Below are 12949 nucleotides of genomic sequence, written 5' to 3'. Positions count from 1 at the left end.
ACTGTAATCCCTGTGTGGTTTTGGACCTTGTTATTTTCTCATTTTCACAATTTTAGCAAGCAGGATTTAAAACGACACGTGATATTAAATATGTTCCAGATGACAAACGGACAGAGGACAGATTCAGCCAAATACATTTCTGCAGCATTGGATTTGAGATAATGGTGTGATTATAAGTGTAATAAATCATCTTTGTTTTTCACTTTGTGTTCTCAAAAGCACACAGTTTGCAGACCAGTGTCTTCTTTGCCTGTTTAGTGGGAAAACTGCTCTTTTTAATTGACTTTACGAGTTGTGTGGGGGGAGGTATGCATTTCTTTTTGTTTGACAACAAGCGTGATATTTCCACCTACACTGGGTGTGCACACTGGAAAATGCTTCTGAATACTTTGCCAAAAGAACAATACAACACCTTTAAAGGTAATTTGGGGTTTTGTGGGCGAAGAAGGCTAGGGAGGTAATGGGAGTCGGGTTGGGCTTTGGCTGTGGGGGAGGTTAACAACCATCCGGGGAAGGAATATCACGTCCCGGCACAGCACAAGCAGCCTGTAATTAGGTCTAGCCAGTCATTAGCTGCACAGCTAAAAGACTGACCAAGCTAACAGTATCGCTTAAAGAATTATAATAACACGGCGCTCAGCCAGCTGTGTTTTTTCATCTGTCGCTCCTCTACTCTCGCCTCCTCCTCCTCATTCTCCTCACTCCATCCCCACCCCGTCTTTTTGTTTACTGTTGGAGTAATTAGACATGGCGGAGCTCCCTCGCAGGGTTTAATAACTTCTGTGATGAAAGACAGGAAGAAAGATAAACTTCAGTAGTAGTGGTTGGATGTAGGGGAAAAAGAAGACAAATGTCAGAAACAACAGTGACATTCTTCTTTCATATCTTCATGGCTGCTTGGACGCCCTCCTTCCTTCCTCTGGGTTCAGGATGCAGATTTTATTTTAAACACTGAGTCCGATAGAAACCAAGCTTTCTCTTCCTGCCACCATCTATATGGAAATGCATGTAATTGCTAGTGTAAAGGCTGCAATCTCTTCTCTTGAATTGAGAAATTTCTGGAGCAAACTATAGTGGAGTGGTTTGAGAAACTGCGGCCTGCTCGGGTTGACTTTTTAATGTCAAATGTCACACTAAAGCCAACACTGCGGTTAAAACATCTGAATTGGCGTCATTTGATTCTTGTATTTTCGAAACAACCTGTGATAAATATAATTTACAGCCTTTTCCTCTGGACTGAGGGGCTGCTGAAAGTGTGTCAGGGCTTTAATGAATGGCAGGTAGTGTAGTGAAGGGCTAATACCAGCCCAGGACTCATACGGTGTATCAAAAGTCTCCATGGTAAAGAGCTACAGTGCTTATGTTCAGCAAGCAGTAGTGTTTCCCCTGCTATTGAATAGACAGGGTGGGAACCGGCAGCCGCTGCCCCACCTCAATGAATTCAATGTAAATTGGTTTCAGTGCTGAGTTTTAGTGTCACGTGGTCGAAATGGATGTTTGTCTACTCGCAGAGAAACATTTCCAGGTTAAACACTGTTAGGTAAGCTGCTGTAATGTGGCAGCAGAGCTCTGTGCCACAGTGTCCATTCACATTACCATCTTATTAAAGGAAATCCTGCTTTTTTTTTCTCTTTCTCTAAGTGATATTCAAACATTTGGTCCTGTTTGTAGTTGAAGAAGAAGGTGAAAGTAGAGTTTGGTTCTTAAAAGTTCCCACCAGACATGTTGGAAGATACTTCTAGATACTCTTTGAATAATCAATAGTGTCTGACATGGTTTTTCTAGAAAAGTTGGTCTGGTAGGGATACCTTCTCCCTCACTAAAAGATATCTAAGAATATGCACATAATTTTAAGTTCAAAAGGTTTACTACTGAATGCAAGAATTCTCCTCCATCACTGCAAAACCACTAATATGTGTGCATGTGCAAAGAAGGCCTCAAGTTTCCACATCACAGTTGTTTAAGTTTCTTACTGGACCAGGATTGGCTTGTAGACTGGTTGTAGTGTCATAAATCCTGTTCTCAGGTAGAGAGATCTTAAATTTACATTTTAGTGAGCGCAGAGGAACTTTACACTTTCAGTAAAATAATTTGAAAACTATCTTTTAATGTGCAAATCTGAGCATATATCACTCTGTACTGAGCAGGTCAAACAACCAAGAGAAGTAACAGTGACCAACACCCAGTTTTGAGTAGAGGAGGACTTTAAGTTGCAGCTATAATACAGGAACTATATGCTCATTAATCACAAATACTTTCATAATTGACTCTTATGCTATGCCATGTAGCTGTTTTCCCTTGTTTCCAGATTTTATGCTACGCTAGGCTAGCCAACTGCTGGGTAACTTCATATTTCAAGTACAGACATGAGAGTAGTAAACAGAAAAACATCTTTTTTTAAAAAAAAATTGTTTGTGTCACTTTACTACAACCGGAATACTCACAAAGACTTTTAATAAGTACGATTTTTATTTAACCTTTATTTAAACAGGAAAAAAAACAGGAAATTAAGATTAAAAACCTCTTTTACAAGGATGTCCTGGCCAAGAGGCAGCAAAAGTTACAATAATGATAACCGTGGTGGCAAATTTGTACTTGCAGAGTCACTTTTTCACATTTTTTTCCTACCTCTGGTCTCTGTCAAGGAAAAGCAAAAAAGAACTGAATGGAAGACTCATGGGAGCCGGAGCTCAGCGGTAGCTGTGTGGCATTAAATTTTTACAGGCAGGAAGGGGAGATGTGGTTTATGGGCACCACAAATCTGGGCCTTTACACTCAATGAAAGCCCACAGTAAATATCAGCTTTATTCCTCTTAAAGAGCCCCACAGACTGTAAATGCTGATGGCTTTGAAGGCCAAGAGGTGCAGGGAAAATGAGTTGTGTGTAGATGTGTGAGACAGAGAGGGAAAAAAAGAGTGTGCTGCTAAATACTAAACCATGTGCTATACAGAATACTGCAAAGCGAGATTGTCTTTTAATGTGCGCTGGTATTCACATTTAATCCTATATGCTTTTATGAAGATTTTGAGAATTATAGGAATGAGCCAGACTTTAGTATGTTATCTAAACGTGCTAAACTCCTTTTATTTGCTCCTCTATGCAAATCCCTTTACTGTACATGGAAGAGGGGATTGAACGTAATGTGATGATTTAATGAGCCTCTAAACTGGATATGAGACTGCAGAGAATGTTTATCTAATTAATGAATGCCATATTTCATTATTTTAGCAAACGAAGCATTGAAAAAGCTGTATTCCTGGTATAGTTACACAGCCATGCAGTCACAAATCATATGCCACATATGATTAGAGAGTGGAGAATGAAATGAAATGAGATTATTAAACTTTGTCACGGTGCCTGTAGCCGCAGACACCTCATGATTGATTGTATTAACGGCGACTGGTGTTGAAGTCTGACTAGTGTGCAGCAGCTTTGCAGCTTCATTCACCCTCCACCCTGGGCTGTGATTTGACCCAAAGCTGAATGTCACGCATCATAAACCAGACCTGGATGAGGGAGTAGGGGGTCTGTATGAGAGTGTCTATGTAACATGGCTGTGTGTACTTAGCAGCAGTGCATATTCCAGCATTTGAAAGCATTATATACAGTATGCTATTTAAAGAAATGTACTGCTGGCACAGAGTTATTAAAACCCCAACGGTTCATACTCCAATATGCACTCATAAATCTCTATACATTAACTCTGTGAAAGCTCTACCATATAATACTGAACTGTACTCGTACAGTACAGTAATGTGTCATTTTCTCTCTCTGTAAACATCACCTCAAGTTCGTATCAGGTCAGCCAAGTTTCTTAGCCAATCAGCTTTGCTCTTTCAATGGTACTTTTCCTCTGTCCTTGCATGTTTCCTGTATATAAACACTGTACGCACAACTGTTACTTACAATGCCAAAAAAAAAGGCCGCAAAATCAAGGGGATTTTATTTTTAATAGAATAATTATAGGAAAAATCAGTCGTACCTTCCAGCAGCTGGTCCAGGACCAGCCTGTATCGTCATTTGTGAAGGTCTCCTTATAGTAAATCTGTTAAATCGAAGCGCTCTGGAAGGTCAGTCAGTGCACAGGGAGGCAGGACGAATACATGTGACTCTACATTTATACGTGTCGTACACACGCACACACACACACACAGAGACAAACATGCTTGACTGAATGCTCAGAATGCAGACACACATATAAACTCTGTATTTCCACATTAGCAGACACCCAGCGAACTGCCCTTCCTATTGGAGAGGAAGGAACCCTAAACTGGGGAAACACCTGACTGTATCTGATGGTTTCACATGACCCTTTGGCCTCATTGCACCACCGACTGCCGCGGCCAGTCTCACCTTTTATTTCCTTTCTCTTACAGAATTAACCCCATCTAATCAGATGACATATTCAACTTGTGCTGCCGCTGCAAAAAAACAAAACAAAACAAAACATTAACAATAATAACTTTTCCAAAACAATATATATATATATATATTAACCTTCTGAACTCTAAATACCGCCGATATGTTTGAATGCTGTCTTTTAAAGTCTGAATTTCACCATTTATCAGAGCCAGAACAAAGTCCTTGAACAAATAATGTGCCTTGCATAGTTTGGGAAAATGAACCAAATCTAAGCTTGACATTATGATATGATATCAGAATCACTTTATTCTGTATTCTTTGTTCTTTATTTAGTTTTTTTATTCTGTGTGCCTAATCCAAAAAAAAAACAAAGGGTTCTGTTCAGATTCTGTAAAAAGAGTTAGCCATTAGTGTCTCAGAGAGTTTTCGTCTAAACTGGGCTGAACTACAGGCTGTGTTTAAACAGAACAGATAGATTTACATAGATAGATATTAATAATATAAATACTGAAATATTTATAGCACGCGGAGTCACCATTTTTTCCACTATTGGTAACACCTGTGGGCTCTTGGAAATGATCGTACATGTTAATTCCTTTTTCTTTTCTTTTTTTTTTTTTAATTTTTGCAAAAATAAATAATCAAGGAAATTCAACTTTGTTTCTTCTTTCTTTTTTTTGATTATGGCATTATAACTTTGTTACACTGCACAGAAAACATGTTTGGGTTCTCTCTCCTTTTAGACATGGTTGTGCTATTGTCATACAGGAGCAGCACTTTATGTTGCAGTGACAAATGAGGCCACAGTCAATAAAAACCTGGAGCAAAAAGCACCCCCAAACCCTTTAGGCTTCACAAGCTTCAATATTACATTCATTATTATTATTTTAGATGTTGTTCTGTAGATGCCTTATACAAAGTGTGTATTATTGTAGAACAACTGTACATTTTTAGCCCACATGGTAGAAACTGAAGACCAAACTCAGGCAGTTTGAGAGCCAAGCACATTTCTTTCACTTCATCTCCTCATTTCTACAATGTGTGATGAATCCAAGGGACAAATCCAACTGGCTCTCCATCTCTCTCTCTGTCTGTGCCTCTTTTTTTTCTATTCTTGAGATGAGTCCAGCTAAAACACATGGGTCTGGGCAGTGCGGTCAGCGTGTCTGTTCAAAATGAAATTTAATTTGATGATGAAATCTTAATGCAACTGGCTTTGGTGAATTTAAATTACAACTCTTTGCCTTAATGAGCAGCTAAGTGGGTTTGGCTGTTAAACAGATAAACATCAGGTCATTCATGCATGTCTCTGAGTGTGTGTGTCTATATAAATGCCACTGGTAATGAATGATAGATGTACACATGTGAGGAACCAAAATCAATGACCCTTACATAATTGAAGTGTGTGTGTGTGTGTGTGTGTCGCTCACACTCCAGCTGACTAAACAAGGCTGCTGTTGGTGAGCTGGTGAGGTGAGTGGCTGGGTGGTGGCTGTGACTGAGTGACAAATCCCTGGCTGTGGTCTGACTCACTCGTACACTGACAGACACACACACACGTGCAAAGTTTTCTGGGGAAAAAAAAAAATCAGACCATGCCTGTTGCATGCATGGATAATTGATATGTTTTAGTTTATTTGATCACAAATATTTTGATTTACATTTGCCTATTTGTCTGTATGTTAATATATCATGTTTGCATGATTGTGAACCTAAGTTGAAAGAGTTTGGGATGTGAGAGTAAATTGCACATAGACTCCAAGCTGTAAATTTTTTCATGGTTTCACTCAAGCAGTGAATCTTTCTGATTAAACACTGAATCAAAAACTTATATTGTAGCCCTCATAACACCAACAAACAACAAAAACAATTAGTTTTCAGTTTTGCATTTAACTTTGCAATGTGAAAATATGCAGACCAACAACCAACTGCAATTTAAGTCACTTATGGGTTCAAGGCCTGAGGGTTTGCTCGCTCATTTCTTAGTGTGAGTGTCGAGGGACAACTGCCTCCTGCATGCAAACCTTTGGAGAAGTCAGGATCCTAATTGTTGCCACAGACTCTCCCTCTCATTGTCTTTCTCTGGGAGGTTAGTTATGAAAAGGTAACCAAAACAATAAAATCAATGAAGCAAGACAGAAAAAGTACGAAAGAGAGAGCCCTTGAAACCTCAGTGGAAAGACTGTGTCACCATGTTGGCTTGAGCGAAGTGACCAGTGCCAGCAATGACCTCTTCAACTCTGAAAACCAACCCTGTACCTGAGACTGTCTACAGCCGTCTGCTGGGCGGCTGCTGCAGAATGGAAGAGAGATAATTAAGAACAAACTGCAGGGCAGGAGGGTCCGTAAACACAGTTCTCGCTGTCTCACTACTTGTGCTCACGCCAAGCAATATCTGACTGCTGATGAATTCAATTAGGCACACGTTCAAATGCATTAGAAAGCAGATGAATGCGAGACTCGTACAACGCGGTGACCGCTGTAATGAGCACTTGTGCCTGTGCTCGGGTCTACGCCCTTGCATGTGTCTCCACCCAGCACATTACATGAGGCGTGTTGTGTTATTCTTCTGCTCTCATATTCAGACTGTAATGTGTCATTTTCACAGGGTTTAATTGTAAGTTTTTGCATCATCATTTAGCCAACGATGGGTTTCTGCTGAGCACGTTTTATCATCGTCATGCAGCGAGATACGTTTCAGTAATTCTAAAGAGGACAAAGACTTCCTCATTCAAAAAATGTTTTGCTTTTTATGACTTCACGTTGATGTTTGACCTTAAAACTATGTCAGATACAAGTTATGATTCCAAGTAGACTATTTTTAAGACCATGTGTGAGCAGTAGATGCTATTGCACAAATTCAACCCGGCAAAACTACATGAAGTATACTTAAATCTTGATGTGATTTCCTGATCGTTTCCATCCTTCTGTTCCAGATTATAACAGCAGCGATCAGAAGACAGCATGCCGAAGACATGAGCTGTACGTCAGCTTCCGAGAGCTGGGCTGGCAGGTACTTTGTTGTTCAGTACATTTTAACAAGTCCTATTACACGTGTGTGCTGAGCAGGTAAGGTAGTAGCAGTCCTCACAGCTAATATAGTGTTTATTGACAACTAGATGTTATATGTAGAACAATGTTAGAGGCTAATAAAAAAATTCTAAGTTGAATTTGGTGCGCGATGGATCCACAATATTGGATGTAAATCTACATCTAAATCTAAGTGCTTTACACACACACATACACACACACACACACACACACACACACACACACACCACAACAACAAAGACACAAGTAAAATACATTAATAAAAACTAGAATGACTGCATTACTACCCAGCCAAACAGTTAACACCCATCTCTCCTGTCTTGACTAGTGTGTGACTTATTATGGCAAAAAAAAACCCCAAAACACACAAAACAAGACATTTTGTGAGGTCAGCTTTGACCTTTGACCACCAAAATCTAATCAATTTATTGCTAAGTCCAAGTGAATGTTTGAGCCAATTTGAAGACACAGTGTCCAAGAGATATTGTGTGCACAGATGCAAAAAGACCTCCAGCCACTGATGTCGCCAGTCAGGAGGTACAATAAAAATGACAAGAACAAAAAAGTATGTGATTGTAATAATAATAACAATAATAATAATGATAATAAAAAGAATAGGAGTGATTATAATTTTTTGTTTTATCTGGTATCTTTTCTCTACATACATATACAGTCGTGACTTGATAATCCGACCCTTAACAATCCGAAAACCTTGCAGATTTTTAGGAAAAATGGATGCAACCCACGAACAACAGCCTTAACATACCGACAGCCTTGGATTCTGACTCCATTTGTGACATTTTATGTCACAAATAAGGATAACGGTGTATTATCTGACTTAACAATCCGACAGATTGGCAATGTTCAGAATGCAGGACTTAATGCTCAATTTGGATTTTTTTGTGAAATCCCTTTTTTTTGCGAGTTTGTTCACATTTCCAATTGAATGCAACTTGTATGTGATCTGCTGTGTGAACTTCATACGACCCAAAGTGTCGCCCAGAATAGGACACAACGGCGTCACACGTAGCGAGCATGCTCAGTATATACGGAAGTACAGACAGATGTTAATAGTGGAGCGTATCTTGGCCGCCACTCCAAGGCCATCGCCACCACCACCGATGGTGGAAACAGACCTGTGATCCTAAACTGGCATCAGCAGCCAGGTACTACCTGTGCATTCTGGCCACTTCCACACCGGGGTTGTGCTCCGACAGGGTGGAAGTGGCCGGAACATGCACAAGCGCACTGGTCAATAAGGCGTGAAATCCAGCGATGCATACTGCTCTAACAATACACTAGTTATTACAACAACTATAAACAATCAATATTAACAACAAAGTACCCTTCAAGTATCAAGCCCTCCTTGTATCTCGATCTCCGTCTTGACATTCCAACGGCCTTGCTATCTGACATAAAAGAAGGTTTTACAATTAGTATCGGATTATTGAGTCATGACTGTATACTGTAAATGTCACAGACCCAATGCTATCTGAGAGAAAAATGCACAAATGTTATGGCTGAATCTTGGAAACCGTTAGATTCAGCTTCAGGTGGCATCTTAAACTGTTAAGAAAACAGCCAATAAATCAATTCTTCACCAGTAGCTGTATCAAGTATCCACCTCTTGTAAGATACATGTTCGTTCACATCCTTATATGCCATTCTTAGAAGTAAATGAAGTAAGCAAAACCATCCCGATCGTGTCAGTAATGTTCTTAGTAAATGAACACTTAAGCTTAAAAAATATCACTTCTGATGCAAAATAACTATTCACACTGAAAACCACAGAGTAGTTCAGTGAGGTGTTTTGCCACCACATGCAGGCAGAACAGCTTCAGTGTTCCTTGGCTTTGATTCTCCAGGTCTCTTTAACTCTAGCAGCTGGATGAAACAAACACCATTCTCCCGAAAGATATTCCCTTATTTCATGTTACTGATGGAGGTGGCGAGCACTTTTCATTGGGTGAAGATCATTTTGATTAAGATCATTTTTATACACATCATACCATTCAGTGGTCCCTCATGCCCTATGGACAGGGGTGTTGCCATTCTGGAATCATAGGATAAAGTTGAGCACACAGAACAGTTTTGCATTGATTTGCTGTGATATTTTTCTTTAAATCTTACCTGCAAAATGCCCCGCAAAGTGTAACAGAGCACCAGATCACCCATCTGTGTACACTCACTTTATTAACACCACCCACCACTATCGCAGGATGACATGAAACTAGTATTATGAAGCAAGACAGAATGAGCTGTAGAGAGCCAGTTAAAAGTAGCTCAATAGGAGTACATTGACGTGCGTGTGTGTGTGGTGTGTGTGCGTGTTTACTAGGAGACATAGGAAGAAATAGGAGAGCAGGGCAGAGTTACGTACATCCTTCCAAACAAGCTGTGAGCTGTTAACACAGCACTGACATCTAGAGGGAGACTGCCAGCAATCTCTCACACGCAGTGGTGTTTCCATCACTTCAGGGGACATTACAGTGATTTACTTTCATTCCAAACATAAAGCCATAACATGAAGCCATCCTTACAGTTGCATGAACTAAATCCTCAGACTAAAATAGAATGATTTACATTATGGAGACCGTCTTCTTGTCCCCATCAGTAAAGCAGGTGTGACTGTGTACCAAGATTTATGTCCCCACAACATGAGGAATACCAGAACACAGACACACACACACACACACACACACACACACACACACACACAGTGAGCTGGGCAGAAAAAGAGAGAGAGACTGGCGAAGAAGCAACAAGAGAAAGACAGACAGTTTATTGACACAGACAGGAAGGTGCATTAGATTAAAACACAAAAATAAGTCAGAATGAGGTAAAACGTGCCGAGAATTTGCCAGAGCTGAACAGTAAGACACAGAAAGGAAAGAAGGAAGAGGGAGAGGAGTATTGCTTCCCAGAGCGACTTCACAGACTGCAGTGTTTTAATAGTGATTTGTCCTCAGACAAGGTTAACCCTGATTTTTCTAACAGCAGTCAGGTGGCCTCCTGTAGAAGTAGTGTGTCCTCTTCTTCTTTTCTAACACTAACCAAATAATAAACATTGAGAGTGACTTGCACTGCAGCCAGCGACAGTTTACAGTGCTACAAATACTAAGTGGCATAAACTATAAAGACGAAAAAATACCACAACAATTTTCTTGACCAAGCAAACTCCATTTGATGTGTTTCTCAAAGGACTGGATCATCGCTCCCGAAGGCTACGCGGCCAACTACTGTGACGGAGAGTGTTCCTTCCCCCTTAATGCCCACATGAATGCCACCAACCACGCCATTGTGCAGACGCTGGTAAGACCATCCTGCTACGGTTTACCGCACTCACTATGTGTATTCTCGACACAATGCAGGCGAAGTCATTTTGGGCCTGTCTCCTTCCTCTGCCAATATTAAGTGGCACTGTTTGTACAGTTGGTCTTGTAGTAGCATTGCAACAGTGGTGCAACAAGATATAAAAGTGGCTGAAAATAACAACAGCGTATACAATGTTTTGGCTTTAATACTTTTAGAGGGGTTTAAAGATAAATGAATATATTGTATTCCAATTACTGTAAAGTGGAGTTAACTTAAAGGGGCCGCTACTATGGCAAGTTGTTTTGATGTTTATTTTTTTCACTGGATATGCAATACAATATCTGCAGCTGAATTTAAACTAGTTGTAATTGTAGTTTCAGATATATACAGTTGAATTCTGACTTGTCATAATTCTAGTTCAAGATGACTTTTATTCCCCAGATTTAAAGATGTCTATGGAAGCAGTTCTGTGTACCAGCTGACTAATAAAGTGTTTCCCCTCATTTCTCAGGTGCACCTGATGAACCCAGAGAACGTACCGAAGCCGCGCTGCGCCCCCACCAAGCTTCACGCCATTTCAGTGCTCTACTTCGACGACAACTCCAACGTCATCCTGAAGAAATACAAGAACATGGTGGTCCGAGCCTGCGGCTGCCACTGACAGCTGACAATGACTGGTTCGTGAGGTCGACCTCAGGTAGACACTAGTTTCCTGCCCAAATCCTCAACTTGCAAGGAACGTCCACCCTGAAAGATCATTTCCAGGTTCTTCTCCAACAGCTCAAATTGTCCATCCACCAACATATCTCATCAGAAGGCATCAAAGGGGACCATTGCAAAAATTAAACCATATGGGTGTCATCCAAAGGCAACCTTATTCCAGAGATGAGCCACCTTTTCTATTAGCTGTGGACTGGAGTCTTCCCTTCATGGGTCTGCAACTGATTGAATGACTGTGTGTGTGTGTGTGTGTGCAGGGGAGGAGGGAGCGTTAAAGTTTGTATATTATGTGTTTATTGAAGTGTGTGTATGAATGCCTGAGAGGCTACTGCGCCTTCTCCCTCACTGAGAGGGTGAGGGCCGAACTGAACTGTTGTGGGATCAGTCAGAGTGCTGCTTTCTTTCCTCTCCGACACACAAAAAAAACCAAAACACGGAGGAACAGTTCTCACAAGAGGCTCAAATAATTACTGATGAACTTGTCTACAGATATGACCCTGTGGGGCTGACTCAGTCACCTGCGCAAATCACAGAAATTGTGTATTAACGGTTTGAGTCAGACGGGAAAACACAAGCCCGGTTTTCTTTTCAGCACAAACGTTGTTAACCCAAACAATCTAGTTCTAACTGAATGATACATTGGAGTCAGTACATTCATATTTCCTTCTTCTTTTCCTACTGTATTTTCTTCTCAAGCCATATTTGCCTTCCCAAAATATAATACGGATTGAACCGAAGTGACCGCAGGCTATTTTAGCAGTGCACTACTCCAAATATCCCCTCCGTGTCAATATTTGCCAGGCTCAGGCTGAGCTGCGATTCACCAGGCTGGTTCAACATGATGCATGTTGTGGCTAAACTGATGTTTTTCTCCAAAGAACCGAAGAATACAGCCTTATCCCTCCGACATACCACAAATGGCCATTTCCATGTTGCTGCACTCGCAAAGTTAACAAACGCTTCCACCCCTGACAACCCATCAAGAGATCGTGGAAAAACATTTAGCGAGTCAAAAACAGCCAGCAGCACGGTTTGTGTCAGCTTTCTGAAATTAGCCCTTTGCTTTTTCAACCTCAAGGGTGAAATTATGCTGAGATTTGTGTCCAGCGGCAACGTCTTCCCAGCTGAACATGTTACTGTGAGCTTCGGAATCTTTTAGAGAACATATTTAATTGAAAAACTAATACCAATAAGAATCAAAAGTACCTTATGTGCCTAACCAATCATAAATTACAAAATATACCTCTGGTAAGCTGCTGTTTACATTTGTGATCATGTTTAGACTGTTTTTGTAAATACTTGTACATTCTCAGCTTATTTATTGCACCTTTTATTAAAAAAAAAAAAAAAAAAAAAAAAAACACATACGTTATGAACAGAGACAGATGTCTGCAGTAAGATGGATATACAAAGTCATTTTTGAAAAAAATTTATTACGAAATCTCATGTTACAACTTGCCATTATTCACTCTTTTTGTACAAAATCTATGGGTGGTGCAC

General features: G+C 40.3%; 2 protein-coding genes across 2 annotated transcripts in view; one reads left to right on the top strand and one right to left on the bottom strand.

Annotated features, from left to right (window-relative positions):
• Positions 1–12810, top strand: part of bmp6 (bone morphogenetic protein 6) — a 56125-nt gene extending 43315 nt beyond the window's left edge. Inside the window, exons 5-7 of the mRNA XM_008277955.1 lie at positions 7300–7376; positions 10616–10726; positions 11241–12810. Of these exons, the coding sequence (XP_008276177.1) occupies positions 7300–7376; positions 10616–10726; positions 11241–11390 (338 nt within the window). The 3' untranslated portion in view covers positions 11391–12810. The remainder of the gene's footprint in view (positions 1–7299; positions 7377–10615; positions 10727–11240) is intronic.
• A 54-nt stretch (positions 12811–12864) lies between these two features.
• The window catches only part of txndc5 (thioredoxin domain containing 5), a 12395-nt gene continuing 12310 nt past the window's right edge, over positions 12865–12949 (bottom strand). The window contains exon 11 of the transcript XR_520047.1: positions 12865–12934. The gene's annotated coding sequence lies outside the window, so the exon portion shown is untranslated. The remainder of the gene's footprint in view (positions 12935–12949) is intronic.

The sequence above is a fragment of the Stegastes partitus genome, unplaced genomic scaffold (assembly GCF_000690725.1).
Source record: "Stegastes partitus isolate 25-593 unplaced genomic scaffold, Stegastes_partitus-1.0.2 Scaffold111, whole genome shotgun sequence".
NCBI classification, from domain to species: Eukaryota; Metazoa; Chordata; class Actinopteri; family Pomacentridae; genus Stegastes; species Stegastes partitus.
This window is presented reverse-complemented; position numbering and strand designations above follow the sequence as displayed.